This window comes from Chroicocephalus ridibundus, chromosome 6, assembly GCF_963924245.1.
Source record: "Chroicocephalus ridibundus chromosome 6, bChrRid1.1, whole genome shotgun sequence".
Classification (NCBI taxonomy): Eukaryota; Metazoa; Chordata; class Aves; order Charadriiformes; family Laridae; genus Chroicocephalus; species Chroicocephalus ridibundus.
The window spans coordinates 8,721,223-8,744,303 of NC_086289.1; the positions used below are offsets into that span (position 1 = coordinate 8,721,223).

The following is a 23,081-nucleotide window of genomic DNA, read 5'->3' on the forward strand; positions in this document are numbered from 1 at the left end:
ACTAATACCAAATAATACCGTAAGACTTGTCTTTCCGTTAAAATAATAAAAATAACCGCTTCCACAAAGAAAACATAGCAAATTACATTTTCCCATATGTGTAGGGATGTTTACTTGCAGCAACATCTACTCCCTCAGCAAAGTAGTCATTTTCTTGTCATTTCCAAGTAATATGTCATAACTTGCTCTATCTCTTGAATGTTACTTTCCATAATCACACCTTGAAGTGTCCTAAAAGTCTGGGAGAAGTCAGAATATTTTATCCTGTGATATCAACACACCACTCTATATGCAGACAATGAATAATTAAAGTTGCTCAGAAAGGGTGGTATTTGTTGTTAAGGTTGACTTCATTTTCCATTTTTGCTCCTCTTTTTGTTGTTCATAAGGAGACCGCACGAGCTTGAAAGATTTGTAAGTACAGGACAGTGTCAGAAGTTTCTTCCCAATTAAATATTTTTCAATATGAAGATCACACTCAATTTGAAAAAAACATACTACTACTTTTTATCACATTACTACACCCATGTGCAACATCACACTTAAAAAAGCTGTCTACTGTAACAATTTGATCCCATGTTGGCATTTCAGCTTACAAATGGGGTATTTAACTTTACAGCCTCAGCTAACAATGCCTTCTCATTTAGTCAGGGAGAGATCCAGGAAATCGAACTGTAGCATATCTGTCTTTCTTTGTGGAGTCAGTGTATATAAGACTAGATACTTTTTTTCTTCTTCACTAATGGGAAATAAAATTGGTTTCAACTGTATCTAGAACGAAACACACTACAAGCAGACCTGCAACTTCAATCAAAGGTTCATTTATTTCCATTTCAACCTTACCAGTCGAGGACAAGAAAATGGCATTACAACATACTCAGAATTCACAAGAAAGGCACATAACTACGGAGACAAAATCAGCCGGCTCTTTAATTCATGACTGGTCAGCTCATAAAATGAGTATAATTCATAGCCTTGCTTCCAACATGTTAAAGTAAGATTCCAGATGCAATAACGAGTAGTCTGCTCCGGTTTCTTTAAACAGAGGTCTATTCCTCTACATAAATTGTTTGGCTTGAAATGCTGAAAATGTTTTGAACAGAAAAAAAATATGTTTCCTTTTCATGCTCTGGCAGAACAGCATTCCAATTAGAGAGCGGTAGATTTGTGGTATAAGCGGCATCCAAAAGCAAAGAAGATCAGAATGCACTTCATGAAGCATTGCCAATGAGGTACCTCACCCCACCTTTTTAAACCCGTTTCATTTTCTAATATCTGATTTCTTGAGAAATCAATATTCCATTCTCTTCCCTATACTTTGGAGAGTGCTTAGAACTACTGATTTGAAGGTGGGGCTTTTACTCATTACTGACTTTTCAATGGGCCCCTTGTACTGCAATCCAAAAGATATAAATAATACCAAAAAAAACCCCAACCAACAGTTATGAGCTCATAACTTCCAAGTTATGTTTAGTTCAATCTTGTAAATACAAAGCAGGTTAAGTGCTCAGACGTGGTCCTCCTCTTCAGCTATGGATTATTACTACTACTTTCTGATTATTATTTACTGCTCTCTGTAACATGAATGGGGTATTTTTTTCATTTCATTTTACTAGAAAAATCATTACAAGAACCTCAATAGCCCTTACTAACCTCCATATTTGCTGGCAATTTTTCTAGGAGCATTAAGGAATAAGTGGAAACAGCTTCCTTTCAAGTAAGGGACCAGACGGATCAGAGAACCCTGCTGGGAAAACTGCACCAGTGCTGCCCGTGCTCAGCTGAATAAACAAAAGTTTCAGCTCCCAGAGCAAGAAGTACAGCATCAAAATTCAAGCATGCAATTTGATATCAAAAGAAAAATCATTAGGGGAAGCAAAGTCCCTCAACTTTTGCTTTTCAAAAGGGAAAAGAAAAGGCGTACAGTAGCTACTGTGATTAGGTAGGGAAATTCGAAGAGGAGAACGTAACAAGTACTCTATCAAAAGCACCCAAGAAATGCAACACAATCTACAGAAGCCAGACCAGGTACTGCGCAAAATTGGATGTAGTCAAAACAAGGAAAAAACACCAAGAGGAATATACCAGCTGGTTAATTTGAGTGCTTACAGAAATTAATTGTTTTGTGAAGTTTCCTGGGACTTTTCTAAGGGCTCTGTTTTGTTTTTTTTTTTCTTCAAAAACCTAAAATGTTTCAATGGCACTGTTATAACTATAATGATACAATTCCTCATGTGGAAAAATTCTGGACATGTATCTATAGATACAAAGGTGGTCATAGCAGCATATCTTACTTCTGAAAGAGAAAGGTAATAATTTATCCCAGTATATGGTGTATTTGCACACTTTAACTCTGTGCACACAGACTGTACTGTGCAAGCACAGACCTTTTGATTGGAATTCATCTTTTTAAACTTAATTGGTTTGTTAGTTTATTAACAGTGTGCATATCAAGTTTCATTTATGCTATTTCTGGTGGATGTACACATTGGTGAATGTGTACATAAATAAAAAAAATTTACTGCAATTATAATTATGTTCCATCCCTTAGTCAATTACAGGAGATATGGTTGAAGGGACATCAACTTTAACTAGAACACCTGAAACAGGATAGAAAAAAAAAAAAACCAACAAGTATAGCCATAAATACATTTAGAAGATGAGCTTGGGAACTAATTTCATAATTTTCAGGTGGCTAGATAGCTTTCATTCAGTGGAAACACTGATTTGATGAAGGACCTACCCTTTTCATTTGGATAGACGCACATTAATGTAATTCAGGACTGAAAACTAGAATTTTGCAAAATATTTTACAGGTAGCTGGCAATTTCAGTCCTTCACAGATTGTAAATTCATTCTGCTGCATTGTTGTTGCTTAGTTGCGCCTATATGTATCTATAGAAATAGATGCATTTGGTACATTTGAGGATATAAAAGCATAGAATACATGGAATATGATGACACAAAATAGGGCACTTCCTGAGGTGAATTATTTTATATTGATTGTACCTTCTAGAAATTCGTTGTCTTTATATCGGTTTCCAGTTTGATGGGTAAGTGGCAGCTACAGGCTTTGTGTAGAAATCAGTCAGGCACTCCAGGTTAGGTTTGCTAGTATTTCCACGTTTGAACATTTTGGATAGGATCTAATGAGGGATGAGAGAATGGGGAATGGCTGCTCAGCGTCCCTTGCAGCTGTTGAGTAAGGATTTGACAGTGTAATTGCTCCAATATGAAGAAAGGTACTCGGTATTCCTTGAGTAGCACAAAGTCAGGATGTCATCTGTTGTTGGCTGATGTAAACTCTCTTTGATAGTTGGGCTATACTGTCCGAGTGGGACAGATGATGACTGTGGTCATATTTGTTGATTTATTACATTGTACACATTCTAGTCTACTGTAAGGATTTGTCTGGTTTGGGATGTAAAATCCAATATGTCTTGAATTTTTCATAGGGACATTTTTGTCACAGCAGGGAAGAAGTGCAAAGTGGTTTCTCATAAGTGAAGAAAAATTATTTGTGCTGAAGTTGGCAAAACTAAATTCTAAATTTAATGCAAAAACTGAGCCTTAGATGCTGGACATGTTTTTTTATTTTTCATTTGACTATCTGGAATATTTTCTTGTATCCACTATTGAAGAAAAAACCCAATAATTTATGATAAGAAGATGCAGGATAATGGTGCTTTCTAAAAATCTCTTTTCATATCACTACTTTTGATCAAGGAAGGAAAATCAGAGAAAGATCACTGAAGACTAATATCAGGGAAACAGCATCTGAATAAAGTTCTAGTTGCCTAGTAACAACTAGTGAAAGTTTATTACAAAATTTCTCAGCATATAGATATTCTAATCTATAATGTATAGAATAGATTATCAGATTATAAAACTATATGCGAGTTTTAGGAGATAATATTTATCCCACAGATAAGGATTACCTGAATAATTTACAAATTCCCTTGTGAATGAATTACACATCTGTATAAGCAAAATGCACATCCTAGTTCCTAAATTGCCATGCACCACTTTTGCTGGGAACTAAGTCACAGTTTCTTCCTAAGACAAATTCCTCTTGATTAAATGCAATTTTCACTGCACCTTGCTACAAAGTGCCATAACCCTGTAGGAAGAAATAACTGATCCCTGCTGGCTGACTGTACCAGACATGAATCATTGACTCCACTGTGTATGGAAAGAGATGGGCATGTTTGTGGGAAGAAGGAATTAAAGCTCAAGGCCAAGATCTCTGCAGGAAATCCTAAAAATAGCTGAATTTAGGAAGAACTGTGGAGTAAGCTTTCTGGTTTCAGTGTCAAGTCACTTAGTAAAATTAAGATTTGGGAAGTAGAAAATCTGGATCAACCACACCGATGATTTTCCTGTTATTCTATAGATCCTGCATATTGCCCAAGTTCAGAATGACTATGTCACATACCGTGTACCTCTCATTTTAGGTATTCCAGCCTTTCAGCAAATCATTTCAGCTATGTCAGACATCAGTAATTAACAGTGTAAGGAGGATGGAAGTTGTGCATGTGAAAAGAGCACACTGAAGAAGAGACCAAAAGATAAACTGGTGTACTTGCAAAAATGCCACTGAATGCTTGATATCATATTTCTTTTTAAAATACTCAATTTCCCCCTCCAGTCCTCAGTATTCTATGCTCCTGCTGTACCTGTCTTTGCATAGGCAGAATATAAAGGGCTAATACAAACAAGGTCTAGAAAACATGACCTTGACCAGCTTGGAGGAACTGAGATTATTTTCATATAGGTAAAGGTGATAGAGGGGAAACATAAAAATATAAAAGGCTGCAGAGAAGATGAAGGAAGGAAATAATCTTTTTCCATGCTCATTCTGGGCAAGATAAGAAGTAATGGGCTTAAACCGTAGCAGAGGAAATTTAAGCTAACCATTACAAAAAACTTCCTAACAGTTAGCACAGCAATGCATGGGAAAAAATTTCCTAGGTAAGAAGCAGAAACTCCATTTTTGCATGCTTTTATGAACAGGTTAGACAAACATCTGCCAGGAATTGTTTACATGCAGCTGATACTGCCTTGAAGAGGGGAGATGGGACTAAATGATCTCTAAAAGTCCTTTCCAGCCTTATTTTTTTATGATTCTATAATCAACATTGAAAGGAGCTTGGCATCACTCCTATTGAAAATAATGGGAGTTTGCAGAGTGTTCTGTAATGGCATTCCAGATTTCCTCCAGTACAAACCAAGGTGGAACTACACGCTTTTTAGTCGAGGGAAGTGGGACCTCAAGCTCCAGTAGCTGCAAGAAGAAAGGGGTGTAATTTATATCTAGCTGCATTTGTCACATTCAGTATTTTGCATTACCAAGCTCTTTACAAAGCAGAAGAAATTTGATGCCTCTTCTGGGACTCTCTTCAGATTCTCTTCTGAACTGAAGCTGAGGGGTAGCTGATAATATTTTCTTAGGTGGATGAGTAACTAATTTAAATGCCTTTTTTCACATAAATGAAGCTTTCTCTATTCTAAATATTTTTCTGAGCAAATATTCTTAAATCATCAGGAAACAGTAAATTAAAGGATATATTTTAATTTCAGTCTAACAGACCATATAAAGCTACATATAACTCTTCTCCTACATCAGTCTGAACAATCCTCTGACGCAGCTCGGGACGTGGCTCACTGTGCTGCCAGCCACGATTTGCCATCTTCCAAAAAGCCCCCCATTATTTCCATCCTCTCCATATACAAACGCAAACAGAATTTATTCAAAGGATAATTTTCAATAGTTGGCATTTAGAATTTAATAATTATAATCTCCAGAAATTGTAAAGAAAATTCCATCTGAAGTTCATATTTATACTCAGATCATTTTGCACTTTCTGGCCAGCGTTCCTTTGCTGCTTCTCCAGGAAAAGATGCAGTCTCTTCTTGAATGGAATGTGTGTTATGCTCTAATAGTTTGTAGTGTAACTTGTTATGCTTTTTGCATATTGATACATTTTCAGGTAACCAAAATATCTCTACAAAAAAATTCATTGCGTATTTTCAGCTGCAATGTGCTATCTAAGATTCTTTATCTATTTTCCCTCATGATGACTAATCAGTATTTCTCTATTGTGGACAAAGATTCCTGCACGAGTATATTTGACAGGAATCATTTATCTACAGCAAGAATAATGGATTAATCTGCACTTCCCTGGAAAAAAAACAAAACAAAACAAAACAGAGTATCTTATATATTGAGATACTGATCTGAAAATTCATCAATGAATACTGAAGAAGAGTTCTTAACTACATCCTTGACTCAAACTTTCCTGCTGAGGCAATGCAGGGATCTGGAAATTAATGAAAGATGTTATGCACTAAACCATGCTATGAATGATTGTTTATATTTTTTTCTATTACAACAATGAATCTGAGAACATCTCAAATATTAATTCATTTATTCCCACAACGTCCTCACAAAGTAGTATTCCCATTTTACAGAGAGCATAGAGAAACACCATCTATCCACAAACAGATGGGGATCTGGTAATAGAGTACAGGCTAAAGTCTACTTTGGATATAAGTTCCAGTAGGTGCAAGTCCCAGCAAGTCTTTTCTTCCTTTTCGATACGATTAACTACAATCAGCCATCTAAAACTTCCATTTACCTCTAGTCAGTGAGACCGTTTCACTACAGAGCAAGTTCTGCTGAACCCACTGTTGTGTGAATTTGAACTGAAGGAGTGAGACACAAAGGCAGATACAGCTGCGAATACATAGGAAGGGGAAGGGTCGAGGGGAAAAAGACAGCCTGAGCCTGAAGCAGTTATGTACCTGGAAAAGTGCCCTGAATGATGCTACCAGGGACAAGTCTGAAGCCTTGAACTGCAGTTACGGTATTATGCTGGTATATCACTGTCAGAGAGCAAGGATAAGGAAGGTTACCCTTTGATGACTGAAATCCAAGTATATTGCCTTACTGGGTTTGCCCTATGGAAAGGCACTAGACATTTTAAGTCCCAGTTACACTCAGTTGCATTCAAAGCAAGCTGAGGACAGAGTATTGACACAGAAGATACTCAAGACTGTGTATCATTGAATCCTGAATTACAAGTAATAAATATATATAGAAATAGTAGGAATTAAGCACAGAATGGGTGAAAAGGGTAGACACATTGTCATTCTAAACTTTCCATGGTTGTGTCAGGTTGAGTCACTCTCACCCCTAAATATAGTTTGTCATTGTAATTTTCTTTGTAATCTTTCATTTACACCCTAGCATGTTTTGAGCACTTAAGACAACTTTATTGAAATGAAAGACTTAAAGTGACGAGAATGGTCTTTTTCTTCTACTTTTACGATTCATGCTTCATATGCTTAGCAATTTGGCAAATTCACTTAATATTAACATTTTTCAGATCCAAGAATTTGTAGAAAGACTAGATTTATAAAAAGGGATTCTTTAAAAATGATTCACATATAGGTACTAGTTTAAAATGTTCCTCTTCGGGATGGATTATTTTGTCTGCCATTCTTCCATATTAACTAGCTCTCAGTGATTTTCAAGCTTATCTTCTCCAGTACAGAAAATATATGCATTTGGGCATGTGACTTGCCAGGCCCAATAATATTTACAGAAACCTAGCTTCATCTCATTTTATGTTTTCCTTATCTTCATTTTTTGTGTATTTAACTGATCCTTGGATTTTTGTTTGGATTTTTTTAAAAAGCAGCCTTTTAAACAGCCTGTTTTCATTTTATGGACCCGCTCATTCTGTATGCTTAAATTTATCCCTTCTCATTGTTTCCACCACCCTTTGTCTTCGCTGTTTTTTGTAAGGAAAATGAGAAAAATTATCTTCCAAATACTTTTTTTTTTTTAAACCTGGGAAATTGCAGGCAGGAATAGCCCTGATATCAGAGAAGCCCATCTAGTGCAAGTACTACAGAACATACAGTGCATCCTGCAGAAATTCTCGAGCAGCTCTGCAGTCAGGTATGATTCACCAGGGTGTACAAGTTCTGACAGCCTTGTTAGGTTCAAACTCATTCCAGAAAGCAGCACTTCATGATTTCTACACTGTTCCCCATTTCATGTTCCACAAAGACTTAGTCATTTGGATGCATGGTTTAGCTGGTTGTATGTGTAGGCAGAGTGCCATACCTAGATGCTAAAAAGATAGAGAGATGCAGAACTCAGCCCCGGTCTCGTATAGACAGTACTGACCTGGGTCTACTATATTCCTATAGAACATGAGTGACACATAGATGTCTCCGAACTATATTCCCTATACCGCTCAGTTACAGAATTATGAAGCAGAACTATCCAAGGCACACAAATAAGAGAAACTGAGAGGTTGTCACAGGAAAGGCAGACGTCATAACAAGCAACCTCTCTAACAACCGTGAGCTAATTAGCACCAACCCTGAGCTCTCAGCTATCTGCAGGTGGTTTGAGTTAATATTTTTGCTGGATCCAAAATATTGTGATTTCATAGTTACAGGACGGTTAATCCACAACCAGAAAGAATGCAGGCAATAACTTAAGTTCACTGTTACAAACGCACTCCTACTACAAGAAAGAAAGTATCCTATTAAGATCTATTTCCTCAGTCTGCTATTCAATTTTATTAACAGAAAGTTTTGAACTTTAAACCCTATGCCTCTTCCTTTGTATTTACAACAGTAATTGAATATATAGAGCACAGAGAATAGTTAATCTCCTATCCTTCATCCTAAAACTGTTTTACTTAATAATGATAGTGATACGAATTTATTTGTGTCCATAAGCTTTAAACCTAGCCTCCCACAGCAGTTGCACAATATTGATTGAAAGGGGTTGAATCAAATGATTCTAGAAATTGAGCAGCTCCAAACTTTTAAGAGCCACTTTTAAGCAAGAACTGTCCCTATCATGCCTTTAAACTGCTAACAACAGAAAGCCCTGACATCCTTCTGTCAACATTTTCCTGAACCACAAATTGCTCACGCATTAGAAATTCACTTGAAATGGCATAAAAAGGCTGTGAAGTAAATGTATTCCTGAAGCCTGGGTCTGCAAGCCAGTATAATTTCAGAAAACACCATACAGGCTGAAAAGACAGCAGATGCAAGGACTGAATTTAACTATAGATGATAACTCAATTTATTTTCTCTGTAGTCTAGTAACTCAATAAGTCCTTAATGGTTTAGTAAATAAACAGATGGATGCCATCAAATGCCACAGAATGATAAATCTGATTGGCCTCTGTATAATTTTGGATAGCTTTAACCCAAAAATAGACAGTAGAAGCATCTTACCCCAAAAGTGTGATAAAATAAATGTGGGAAGGTAGATTATGGGCAAGTGCATTGTCACAGTGATGAATGAAACTTTACATGATGGTACGACTAAGAATCAGGACAGGTCTCAATGTAACTCTTTCTCGTGGTAGATTTGAACAGATTTGACTTCTGTCGATTAAAAAAAAAAAAAAAAAAGTGCTTCTTTTCAAGGAATTCAAAGTTAGAGGAAGGAGATATAGGTGATGGGACCCCTGCTGAAAGATTTAAATCATAGATAACTTTATTTTTGAAAGGTTTATGGTTCTAATTTAACTGTAAGCCATCTGCTCCACCTAGTATGTGTTGACTGAATATAAAACCAGACCACTGATTTCAAATAAGAAGGACACTTATCATCCAGTGTGTCACCTGCACAGAGATTTGCTCACTTTACCTAATTTTGCAACTCTGACTAGACATCTGTTGAATCCTCAAAGTTTAACAGTACAAAATCAAAAAAATCTGCTTGGTTTTCAGGAGGAACACGGATGAATAAGATACTCCATTAAGGTGAAGCTGTACATTCATATGGACTGTATGTAGACAAGAGAGGCCCTATTACTGCATGTTTCCTACTTCAGAAACGCTGGGTCTTTGTGTCAATATCAAGAGAGTAGATAAAATAGCATTATCTGATCACCGATGTTTCTGTTACAAAAGATTTTTTTTTCCATGTGATTTCTATTAAAAATGATGTACGTATCATCTCTCAGTAAAATTCTCAAGTGAGCACTTCACTTTTGTTAGTTGCCTTTATCACTTTTTTGTGTTTGTTTTCTGTTTGGGTTTTTTTTGTCTTTTTCATTCCTTTGTTGACATCTGTATAGTTTATGTCAAAAGAAGAAAAGCACTCTACAATTTCTTTCAACTATTAGCTTTGCAGAGTGCCTAAGGGTCTGCCTGAGACACAATCAAATTTGAAGACCTAACTTTACATAACATTTTCTTCTTCCTATTTGTGAATTACTTTTCTTTGTGCATCCTATCAATTTTACTCTGACTTTCCAAACCCTACTAATCCTGTGCCTTCCTCATCACAGAATTGGCAAAAAGGAAAAAATCACGACATCCAGTAATACAAGTATAGGATTTCACAGCCTAAAAAGGAAAATAAGATGAAGCTTTGTAAACTACTACTTTGTTTAGAGGAAGTGATTATGGTAAGGAAATTAGAGCTGTGAGTATAAAGGGGCCAAAATATAAAGGGACAGCAGTTCCCCACCCCTCCACGTGGAGCCCACAGTGGGATCCTAAGGCTGTCCCTGCCATTTGACAAGGTAGGGAGCACGAGGTCCTGGCGACCGTTAAGTCTTGCCCAGACCCTCCAAGGGACAAATCACTGCTAGAAATCTGTCCCTTTCTACATCAACAGAAAAGCACATTGTACAAGGTTACTGCTGACTTGCAATACATTCATCAAGAAAAATTCTTCCAACAAATACATTATAACTGTGCTACACGGAAGCCAATCACCTTCTAAAGGAAGGAGGCTATGCGCATTTTTTAAATTCAGAAACCCTATGAAAACAGATAAAAAGCATCAAGCACCAAAGGAGGCTGTGTTTTAGAGGTAAAGAAATATAAGAGTGAAATAAGAATTGCAAAAAGTCAAGCTGAGTTAGACTTTGCAAAGGTTTATTAAAACAAGCATCTGAAGATTTTCACTGTATAAATAAATAAGAGACCAAAAAGAAGAAGGCTCATTATGTAGAAAGAATGAGGCAGAGATCAAGTATTTTCTAGATATTGTCCTGGGAGTGAATTGTTTGACGGTTTTCAAGGAGGGAGATAATATTTATCAAAGAAGGAACCATCGACATGGATAATGGAAGGAGGATATGGAAATAGAAACAACAGAAGTTTTATGCATTGACATTAGAGTAATCAGAACACTAGTTCTGTAAGAATACAAGAAAACAAAGGCTGGTAATGGGGAAATTTAATAATCTGTCATGTCAAATGGAGTGGCATACAAATTGAGAACAGTAAGTGCTGTTTATTTCATACTAAAAATTGTCTAGATTCAAGAAAGAAAAGTATTATTCAGTTCTTTACTGATCTATTGATCAGACTCAGCTATATGATACTTGGCAAGAAAGAATAATAAAAGGCAGGTAAACGGAAAATGGGTCAGAATGCATCAACGTTTCATCAGAGATTGTGCCAGACCAACCTGGCAGTTTTCTACAAAAAGTTAACTGATTTTCTGGGTTAGAACATACAGAAGATTATCAAGATTTCTGAAACACTGTGGAAAATTATCAACAGACACAAAAGATGAGAGATTAGTACAGGAGTTACAGAGAGTGGGCAATTCAATGAAGGAGAGAAAAAAAAGTACGTTTGAAGAGGAAGAATGAGGCTGCTAAAGGTACAGCATGGCAACAAGTAACAATGTTTTAAGCAGTCTTTTTTAGTATTTTCATTAAAGAGCTTGGCATAAAAGTAGTAGTATGCTGCTGAAATTCAGTCATGACAAAAATTGGTATGTATCATCAATACAGAGAAGGAGTAGAATATAAACCCGAAAGAGATGCATGACCTCAAGAACTTGAGGAATATAAATGTACTCAGATTCAACAGTGCAAAATTCAAAGCTATGTATTTTGGGAACAAGCAGAAACTTATGCACTAGAAGTTCACTGTTTGAGGAAGAGAAGAAAGGCAGGGATGTAAGAAGATGGCCACAGAATGACCGAGTTTGAAGTGGGGGGGTGTGGGGAAAATTGTTTAAAAAACCTAAAAGTTAAATGCGATACAGCAAGGAAATGTTAGTGCCACTGGGCAAGGCCAGATGGGACTTCACATGGCACTCTGAGTACAACCTGGCCATGCAAGGTAAAAAAAGCTGAGCTGCAGCTGAAAGTGGGACAGTGCTACAAAGATGTTCAGAAGACTAAAGAACACTTTTAAAGCAGACCTCATTTGCCTTAGCCTGGCAAAATGAAGGTAGAAGAGAGATATGATTGCTGTGTTAAAACATTGTGGGTGACAGATGTTGGGATGAAAATAGGATAACTCCCGAGCACTTCAGGTGACGCTCAGCAGGCAGGTTTGGTTGAGGTTTCCTTCCAGGTTAGAGCCTTCGATTTGAAGGTTTGGGTTCTAATGTGCCTGTTTACAGCCAGAAGCTTAGGACCATGTGTATCTGACGTTGCCTCTCTGTTCGCCATGATGAGTCGGGAGAGGAAATCATGGAAATCAATTGCCGTCTGGATGCAACTTGAAAATGGCTCAGCCATGAGCAGCAGAGGAGACGTACACGACTGTACTTACATTTCACAGTGGTCAGAACTTTTACAGCCCTGTCAGACATTCTTTCCGTTCCCTTTGTGCAATTAAAGCTGCAAAAGTACCCCAAAACCCCCTATTTCTGATACTCTGGAGGAACAGCGACAGCTTTGGTTTAAGCCATGAATAACTAGTTGTCAAAGAAATGTTCATGGTATTTAACAGTTTTTATTAATATGTCTCATTTTATTGAGTCCCTCTAGGACAGGAAATCCAGTGTTAAAGTGGTAGAACAACCATCTCTAACTCAACTCTTCTTTTCTTTTTTTTTTAATTATTTGCAGTTGATAGCTCTATAGTATGCAGTTTTTACTGTCGAATCAATAAGTTACTTTTGCCAAGATTTGTGGAAGGCACATTGCTAACATTATACGGCATGTTCTTCATATTACAGTGTTCGTGTCCTTTTCAAATAAATTCTTCAGAATATAAAGGAATCAAGATTCTATGGCTGGAATGATGTAAAAACTAATTCATAACAGAACCACCTAAAGTTCCTTAAAAGACCAGACAAAATCAATACCCATCTAATTCTTCATCACTTACAAAGCTTACTATGCTAAGAACCTCAGCACTTTTCAGGGAGACTTCACCCTGCAGGTTGCAAAAATAATTGCTTTGGATTTGGGCTGAGGGAGGGGTGGTGGCGGCTACTGGGTCTTATTATCTACTTTGTTTTTGCTATTGCCATAAATATTTTTTAAGTAATCATCAGCACCATCTGCCACTTACCACTGTGTTCTTTTCACAGTGTCAATACTATAAACACAGTCTGCTCCTTCATTTGATGCAGTGCAGAAGAATGGAATTTAGCAGAAAATAGTCACTCCAAAAATAGGCCTTACTATTTAAAAGAAAGCAACCACTTCAGTAAAATGATCTTCAGAATACATTATTTCAGTTTTCACCAAATCTTAAAGAGCTATTTTGCTTAGTATCTCCAGTTAACTACAAAGAACTCCAGATTTTACTTTTGAGACCATGGCACTTGACAAACCCATCTCTCAGTGTCAATAAGTTGAAGTTACTGCTTAATATATTAATTAGGAGTTTAGTTTTAGTTTCAGTCATTAAACTCCTACAAAGACCAATTCAATTTTCTCACACAATTTTAACAACTTCTACTTTTTGAGCATTTAACGGGCAGCATATTGGTAACTATATGGAGTATGCCTCGATGCAATTACCAAAATTACATTTCTGTACAAAATGCTCTCATCATGCCTTAGGTTAGAGAGACAGATTAAACTCAGTCTTTATCCAGTCTAAACAACACAGGTAAACCTTCAAAAAAATTCAGTTCCTCCCTAAGTCTTTTAAAATAATCCACCTTATCTGCCGAGCTTCTAGTCAAATGAATACGGCTATGCACCATTGCAAGCAGAGCTATGTGAATTGTTGCTGTGATTTCCATCATGGAAGCATCATTCGTATAAAGCAGATGTATAATATTTTCTGGAGACAGTTTTTTTTTCCTAGGAATGGTGAACTATATGGCACTGTAAACACTACTTTGCTTTCGGCCCAGAAAAAATGCCTGACTCACTCCTGTATTTTAACACAAGTTCTAGATGTCCTCACTGTCTTGCTGTAATACATAGTTTGGCTTATTTCCAGTTGTATGTTGGCACTTCAGAGAAGACGAATATAATTGAGATTTTTTCAATATTTCATAGGAGAAATCTTGTTGTTTATGATGGTGGGGGGAGTGTCCCTTCTAGGGGCATTGTGAAGTTGGTTTTTCTCAGTGTTTTTACAATGCTTTCCCTATTTACATGCTGCTTTATCCTACCTAAATAGTATCATTAGATTGTATCTATTCAAGTGATAGAGGAACCAGCAAGGAGAGGTGTGGTGCTGGACCTTGTTCTCACCAACAAGAAGGGGCTGCTGCGGAACGGGAAGCTCAAGGGGAGCCTTGGCTGCAGTGACCACAAAATGGTGGAGTTCAAGATCCTTAGGGCAGCGAGGAGGGTGCACAGCAAGCTCACTACCCTAGGCCTCAGGAGAGGAGACTTTGGCCTCTTCAAGGATCTGCTTGGCAGAGTACCATGGGATAAAGCCCAAGAAAGCTGGCTAATATTCAAGGATCACCTCCTCCAAGCTTAGGAGCGATGCATCCCAGCAAAGAGGAAATGAGGCAAAAACACCAGGAGGATGGTGTGGATGAACAAGGAGCTCCTGGACAATCTCAAACACAAAAAGGAAGCCTACAGAGGGTAGAAGCAAGGACAGGTAGCCTGGGAGGAATACAGTGAAATTGTCCGAGCAGCCAGGGATCAAGTTAGCAAAGCTAAAGCCCAGAGTTAAATCTGGCTAGAGATGTCAAGGGCAACAACAAAACCCTCTACAGGCGCCCTGTAGAGAAGGACTTGGGGGTGTTCGTGGATGAGAAGCTCAACATGAGCCAGCAATGTGCGCTCACAGCCCAGAAAGCCAACCGCATCCAGGGCTGCATCAAAAGAAGTGTGGCCAGCAGGTTGAGGGAGGTGATTCTACTTTGCTTTCATGGGACTCCACCTGGAGTACTGCGTCCAGCTCTGGAGCACCCAGCGTAAGAAAGACATGGACCTGTTGGAGCAGGTCCAGGGGAGGTCATGAAGATGATCAAAAGGCTGGAGCACCTCTGCTATAAAGACAGGCTGAGAGAGTTGGGGTTGTTCAGCCTGGAGAAGAGAAGGCTCTACAGATGTTCAGGGCCAGGCTGGATGGGGCTTTCAGCAACCTGGTCTAGTGGGAGGTGTCCCTGGCCAGAGCAGGGGGCTTGGAACTAGATGATCTTTAATGTCCCTCCCAACCCAAACCATTCTATGATTCTGTGATTATAAATATAAAATCTATTTCTTTAGTGCATCAATAAAAACTTAGGTCAATAAAACAACAAATAATTAAAATAAGTCAATAGTCTGTCTCCAAAATTATAAAGAAGGAGAGATGACAGGATGAAATAAAGAAGGAGAGTCTAGAGATGCAGACTATTACAGAACAGAGAACGGGATGATGCAGAGATATATGTTTTCTTAAATATACATGTATGATGCCCAGATACTAATTTTATGCGACTAATAAACCAGCAGGAAAAAAACAGAATGCAGAACTATGTTCTGTTTTAGCTAGACCAACATCCTTTCACATATTTACTTTTTCTTTTGCAGTATGTCTTTTAGGTTTCTTGTTTATATGTTTAGAAGTTTAAATATTTGACTAGTTATGAATACGTTCTCATTTCTACCTCTACCCCCACTTCTCTTAACCCAACATTCAGTACTCATGGTCTTTCTTCACTAAAGCCTGCTATATGTATGAATGAGAAGCCCCACTTCTAAGTGAAGTCAGAAGAGAAATTAAGCCTCTTTATATAACCTCAGTACCTCTTCCCTAGGTTAAGCTTTTCTGTTTTCCTGGTTCTCTTTTGCTCAGTTGAAGGTTTCTTATTTTGTCTGTCGGTATTACTCCATGCGTGCCTTCAAAATGCTGTGTGCAATACTCTATAAATAGTTAATGACACATTTTATATAGCATGAATTACATACTTAATGTAAGCATTATTCCAAAACAAATACCTTGCCAGCACTCTGCTCTACTAGCCACCTGACATTATACCATACATACAGCTCTTGAACTCGTAAGTCATTGTTTTCCAGTTTGAACAGAGACCACACAAAGGACAAACAAGATTAATGACCTGGCCTAGCCCTCGGCTCTAAACAGAAGCAAGCTTCAAACCTTTTTTTTTCTTTTTTCCCCTCTTTCTGTGTACAAGAAAAGGTCTAATAAGAGGTGAAATACTGGACCAGAATATGCATGTCTGAGAAGACAAGGGGTTAAGGCAGTCCTTAGCAAATGAGCCTCTGAAGTTCACCCTCGACTCTTCAGCCTCACTGCTACTGTGAGGCAGGAGCTTTTCAATAGGCACACGGATATACTTGCTAATGCAGAATCAGATTCAGGTCTTTCCCTGTATTTTCCTTGTCTTTTCCCTCATGAGTACATGAGAAATGCTAGAACCCTCAACATGCACACACGGGCCCTTAATAATATATACTCCGTACATTATACTGTAAAATTCAAATTATATTCTGTTATTAACTTTTTCATTAATTCATCCTGCATTTTCAATCCTTTAGTATTCTGTAAATACCCTCCGACATGAAAAAGGCCATAAGGGATTCAACACAAAGATATATAATATACGTGCTCACACTAACCATCTTCTGTACGTCTTAATTACAGTATATTTTCATCAACATCTTTAACAATTTTCTACAAGAAAATCCTTACTCATCTTTGTAGCCCAACTGACTTTATATTGGGTTATTTTGCAGGTATGAAGGGACTGAGCAAGCAGGGAACTCACCCCTGGTGCATGCCTGCGACTATTTCACTGCATACTGATACACGTACACAGGAGAGCCCATTCTGCATATGAAAAACACTAACCTATGGTTTTGTTTCCAAGGTTCAGAACAATTGAGCAATATAATTAAATATAGTACTTTATAAAAACTATTCATTATTTCATCTATATATTAATGTGCCTCTTACGATATGTAGTCTTTTTTATTTCAATCAGAGAAAGTTAGAAATAGAACCAAGAAAGCCTTGCTACTGAAAACCCCCACCCAGAGCTAATTGTCTTGTAGAACACTTAATGAGTCGTTATTCATTATGATGGTGAGTACAGGGAAGGCAGATGGCATGGTAATTTTATTGATTCTGTGATTCTACTGTAGCTTGCTGATTAAGTAGGATTGAACGCCACAGTTAGCGTGGCTAGAATTACGTGAAATTCTGTTTTGATTCAAGGATATCAGAGAGTAACTTTCAGATGGCACTACTGGAGAGGCTTCATGAACATGAAATTTTGCTATCTTCATCTATATTTACAGCAACATAATATTGCATGCAGTCTTCCATGACATACATTCCACAACTTCCACCGCAAAATTATTTCCACTGAAGTTGCTCTATTAATTACTATATTTTACTTAGTTCTTGATTTTAATGTCCAAGTGTTATTTTTAACTATTAAGTTAGATTCACCTCACCTACTCATAGCCATGTTAGATATCCTCTAAGGTTTAATAGAGAGACACTCATATAGGTATATACACCTTCAGAGACCATTCAGCTCACTGTCTTAATAGGAAACCACCTTTACTGGGTGCTCTACCACTTTTACCTGCTTGATAAATAGGAAAATTTTGCTGTGTGAAAGTAACATATCCTGTAAATAATTCAGAAATTATATGCCTTGATTCTGAATTATTTTGAAATGCTCTAATATTCTCATTTCTCTTTGTGCTTTAAAGCATTTAGTGGCCTTATCCAAGAATGATGCAATCAGACTTTTATAAACTTATTGTACCATACCTCGATACCTCAAAGTGTGGGATTTAGTTGGCTTTAATAATAATGATGACAGAATTTATCACACTACTAAGCTATTCTTTCTGTATTGCCCAATATATCACTGGAGCTGTATGAAGACCTTGAAGGCGTTATTCATAGCCTTTCCACTGCTGGTAATTCATTGGCACCTTTTTCTGCATTAAGCAATTTATATATTATCCTGTTGTTCCTGGGTTGGTTTTTTTTTTTTTTTTTTGGGGTGGGGGGTGGGGGTTGGTGGTGTTTTCTTTTTCCTGGCTTGTTTTGTTCAATACCCATTGAGATGTATAATTTAGTTCTTTCTAGAGATCTGGTTGCAGCTGCTGCTCTCATTATTAGATCTCCTTTGATATGAAGAAGAGTTTAAACTATTTAAAGCATGGGATCAGACACTACAGCAACAACAGATTATTTCTAGCTTCCAATGTGTCATAAAATCTGTAAGACATACATGTCCATTGTATATTATAAATCTGCACACAAGTGCTTGAACAAGTGATTTTTCTGATATGCACATACATTGATGCGTGCATATTGATATATACAGGAATTGCACAAAGAATTGCTACTTTTTTGAACCTTTGAATTTTAATCTGATTACTCAGGTACAATGCAGACAATGAGACAAACGAAGAATGAGGAAACTACATGTTCTATCAGTCAATACAAAATTGAGAAATTTAGATTTTATCACTGCTAAACTTCCTTAATGTTTTTCATTGATCAGTCTAATTTATAATGTAGTTCTAATTTCTGCATTAATCCAAGCAAAATTTAATTTAAAATAGTTGTTACTCAAGAGAAGTATAATTGAATTATTAGCATCCTCTTCATCCTCTAAAAGAAAATGTAAGGTCTACTGTGCTACACCTAACTCACTATGATGGTAATATTTATTGACTTTCCAGATTTTCAGGATGTTTAATTCTACAAATTGTTCCTTCATTGATAAAGTCCCTTTTTAAACCATGAGTCACAATGAATTGTGGGGTTTTTTTCCAATAAATTCATTTTTATCAATGTTTCATCTGAATCTACATGACCAATCTATATAAAACCTATCTTAAAGCACATATTAATTTTAAGCAGTTTAATTGTGTCAAACTAGCTGTTACTTGTATATTTAGAAGATTAGCACTTAGAAATAAACAATGCTGTTGAAAGTCTGTAAAGTTATGAGTATTTTCTGCAGGAACCAGAGAGCACTCAGATCTCCACTGGGACATATGGTCTCTCCTAGAGAAGTTTTTCCCTTGCATAGCCTTTGGCCAAAGCCCACCATCTGTAGTTTCAACTTTTCTTCCAGCTGCTAATAAAGGTGAAGTATAGAACATATGCTGCAGAAACAGTAACCTTTACATTAGTTTGTTTGGGTTTTTTGATATTCAGAGACATTTTTCAACAAAGTATTTGTTAATGTAAACCTTGGAAACAAGTAAAACTCACGTTTGATTGAATTCAGATCTTAAAAACATAGGAATACAACTCTAATTCAACCCCATTAGCGCATAGACTAGTTATTTCTGAAAAGAATTAGCTTTCTTGATTTTGGAGAAAATGTAATGCAGAACAGTATAGGCATTTCCTTCCTATATTTCAGACATATGTAGATAAAAAATGAAATCCGTGATCTCTCATTGTCAACTGAGGATCAGTATCATTGATGTATCATTTAAACAAATCTGTTTGACACACCGTCAGTTTTATCCCAGAATGATCCCAGTGAGCTTGAAAATAGCTATATGCAAGTAATAGAGGATTCTAAAATTACTTGGCAAGACATAATTACTGAACACACTACTTCCATCCACCTAGATATCATTGTTTTAACCTAGCTTAGGTCATAAGGGAAACCAACTGCATAGCAAACATATGTCTGCCGCACAAAGCTTCCACATCATTTCAAATAACTTGGCACAGTTCACAGCATCTGCTCCCAGGAAGCCCAGGAAAGCAGCAGCAGGTAGTGCTGCAGGACAGGAATGAAGTGAATTAGAAGAGCTACAGGTATGCTAACAAACTTGCATAATAGCTTCTGCCCAGACTATGCACGGTTACATACAGTGAAAGCCCTCCATGAGTACCAAAATTCATTACACACAAGAAAAAATTATTATAGCAATATAATCTAATATAACCTAATGGCTGAATCAGCGTGGTTGCACACCTCAAGCATTTCTATTTGCTTTTGACCCTGAATGAAGTGAAAGTTGTGGGACTAAAAATTTTAGATATTTTTAAATACTAATGGCTGAAAAACACCGTAATAAGAAATGGAGGAATAGCATTTGAAATACAAGCCTGCAAAGCTGATGGAAGGCAAAGTAACAAGACAGAGCAGAACACCAGGATATAACGTGTGAAAAGAGAGGTGCATTCTTTCACATATTGAGAAACATTCAAGATTATACATCTGCTGTGTTGTTGAACCCAACTCCTGTTTCAAAAAGCTTATTCTGTCCATGTTTTACACATAGCAAAGAACAGCATTTACTTTAAAAAAACCTGTATATAGTAAATAGAAGCTGATTATGAAGTAACTAGATGAATACATTTTTACTGCCAAGAAGCACATCATAGGTAAATTTGAAAACAACAGAAAAAAATAAACACTTTAAGCTCTAATTTCAACAATTACTTTTAATTTCCTTTCATAAAGTTTTTCCTTGTTGTAAGACTATAAACACCTTCGTTTCTTTTTCATTTCCTTAAAATATGAACAGGGAATACGCTAAACGTCCTTCCTCCCTCATTGCTCTCTTCAGAGCACTTACACTTATATACTTCTTCCAGGAAATGTATTTGACAAAGCATCAGTAACACTTTTATTTTCATAGCACTTCCAGAAATGATGTTCCAAGCCATCAACAGCATTTTAAGAACTAAGTCCTCATCTTGGGACTCGGGGGAAAAAATAAAATAAATAAATACACCCCCCAAGAAAACCCCCAAAACTAAAAAAACCCAAATAAATAACAAATAGTCACCAGGCCAAAAGAAGAAGAAGAAAGAACACTCAGCTGAGCTTATTTCCAATATAAGTCAACTGCGTTTGCCCTCATCATCATTATTCAATACTTTTTAATCTCTTAAATGGATTTTTGAAGGTTAAAAGGATATCTTTTTTGGCTCTTAATAATAAAAGTTAGCCTTAAAGCATATTTTCTGGTTTATAGGATCATTTTGGGCACATACCATGCATCTTACTATTCATTACAAAACTGTTCATTTTGGCAACGGCTCCAATGAATTCTGCAGTAGTAAACTGGTGACCTGTGCAGTGCCACATTATTGTCTAAACTTTTTTGTCATGACCATTTTGTATCATATCATTGTAGGCAGTTATTTGAAGGATTCTAAAAGCGTATTTAGGTACTTCCTGCTTAGGAAGTATTGTATAAGAACGGCTGTAATGGTTTTGTACAATGATCTAGCACAGATCCGATAAGGTAGATTACCACAACAAATGCTTCCAGATAATGCGAATGCTGCTTTAAAATGAGCCGGGATCATTTCCAAAGTGAACACCTTCCTAATGAAGCAGACACATTCGCTCACACGATCCCATGTTTCATCTGACAGGCATTCTGGGAAATGCTAATATTTTATTTGAATCCTGGAGAGCACAGCATTGGGATTCACGGTCCAAAGGAACTTAACTAGAAGTTAGTGCACTATCAACTTGAACTGAGGATACTCACTGGTATGTCCTATATAGCCTCATTTATAGCAACTTGAACTGAAACTCTAGAAATGGCTGCATTTGAAATTGTTTTTTCCTACAAGACAAGGTTGAAGAATATCGGTATGCACACGTATTGTTTCAGGAAGTGCTAATGAGATACAGCATTGTACACCAACCTAGTTGGATCACTGTGCTTTTTATTTGGGATACCACATCAAATTCCAAACAAAACTTCCTCATTAAACATCGGCCCTGAACTTAACATCAACTTGGCTGAGTAGCCCCTTCTATTCATCTGCTGTGCCATTATTTTGGATCTGTGTGGGTGCATTTGTCCAAGCAGACGGTGTTGCACAAGGACAGACATGATGCTCACCAACACGAGCCTTACCTGACTGACCAGGGGGTGGGACTCCTGATGATCCTCTGGGCAGACATAAAAATACTGTGAGGACTGCGGCTCTGTTTCCAGAACATGGTTCAATGGCAATCGGCTTAGGAGCGCCCTGAAAAAGGAAGGAAGATACCTATGTAACGTCAGACATTTCCATTACATTTTTACTTGTACATTTTTAATTTATTTTAAGGTTCACTGTAACAAGAGGAAGATTTTTTTTTTCCCAATTAGTTCTTTGCATTTAAACAGATTGTCCTAGCCCTATTAATTGACTTAAAAATGGGCTTTAACAGACCACACTGCAAATCTAACCAAACAGAAAAAATTAAATGTTCATAAAGACAACAAAATGATACTCAATTTTATAGCTCACTAAACATAGTGATATCAAATTCTTAAAGCTTAGAAAACAGCAAAACCTTTTAGTATACACACTGGTATCTGAGAGTACCAGAATTTCCCCTATTCTAATAAGAAGAAGCCGTGTGAAAGAACTGTGCTTCAACAGCATCCGTTACCTAGACCTCCTTATGCCAAAATCATAAAATGAGAGCAAATCTATATTACAGATACATAAAGATAGCCAATCCCTCTCGAGTCTCCCAGGCCAGTAAGTCTGTACTGTCTCTGTGTCTGTACTGGTAAGCAAATGATTTCTTTGAAGCAGGTCCTTCCTGAATCTGTTTTGCATATGCAGAAAACAGGTGCAGTGTTACTATATTTAAATAAACTCAGAAACTCTCTGGAAACGTTGCTTGTGCGATTATCATCTTACTTTTTCTTATATACAGTTATGATAAAAGTGGTACAGTTATGATAAAAGTCGTTTTGCTGGCGGGAGGGACGTGCTGTTACCAAGCATCTCTCTCTTATTAGCTATATATATCTTTTAATTTGCAGTTAGCTTTCGACTTAATGGTTGTTGCCATATTGTTCTCAAGTTGCCAAGACTGAGGACACTATGAGCTGAAAAAGTGCAGAGCAGCCTACAAAGTCATAGAATAATAAGCTTCTAATGTGACA

General features: G+C 37.0%; 1 protein-coding gene across 3 annotated transcripts in view; it reads right to left on the minus strand.

Annotated features, from left to right (window-relative positions):
- Nucleotides 1–23,081, minus strand: part of ATRNL1 (attractin like 1) — a 527,881-nt gene that overhangs the window by 35,988 nt on the left and 468,812 nt on the right. For all 3 annotated transcript variants that reach the window (XM_063338744.1, XM_063338742.1, XM_063338741.1), the window contains one exon: nucleotides 22,053–22,167. In XM_063338744.1, coding sequence (XP_063194814.1) covers nucleotides 22,053–22,167 — 115 coding nt within the window. The remainder of the gene's footprint in view (nucleotides 1–22,052; nucleotides 22,168–23,081) is intronic.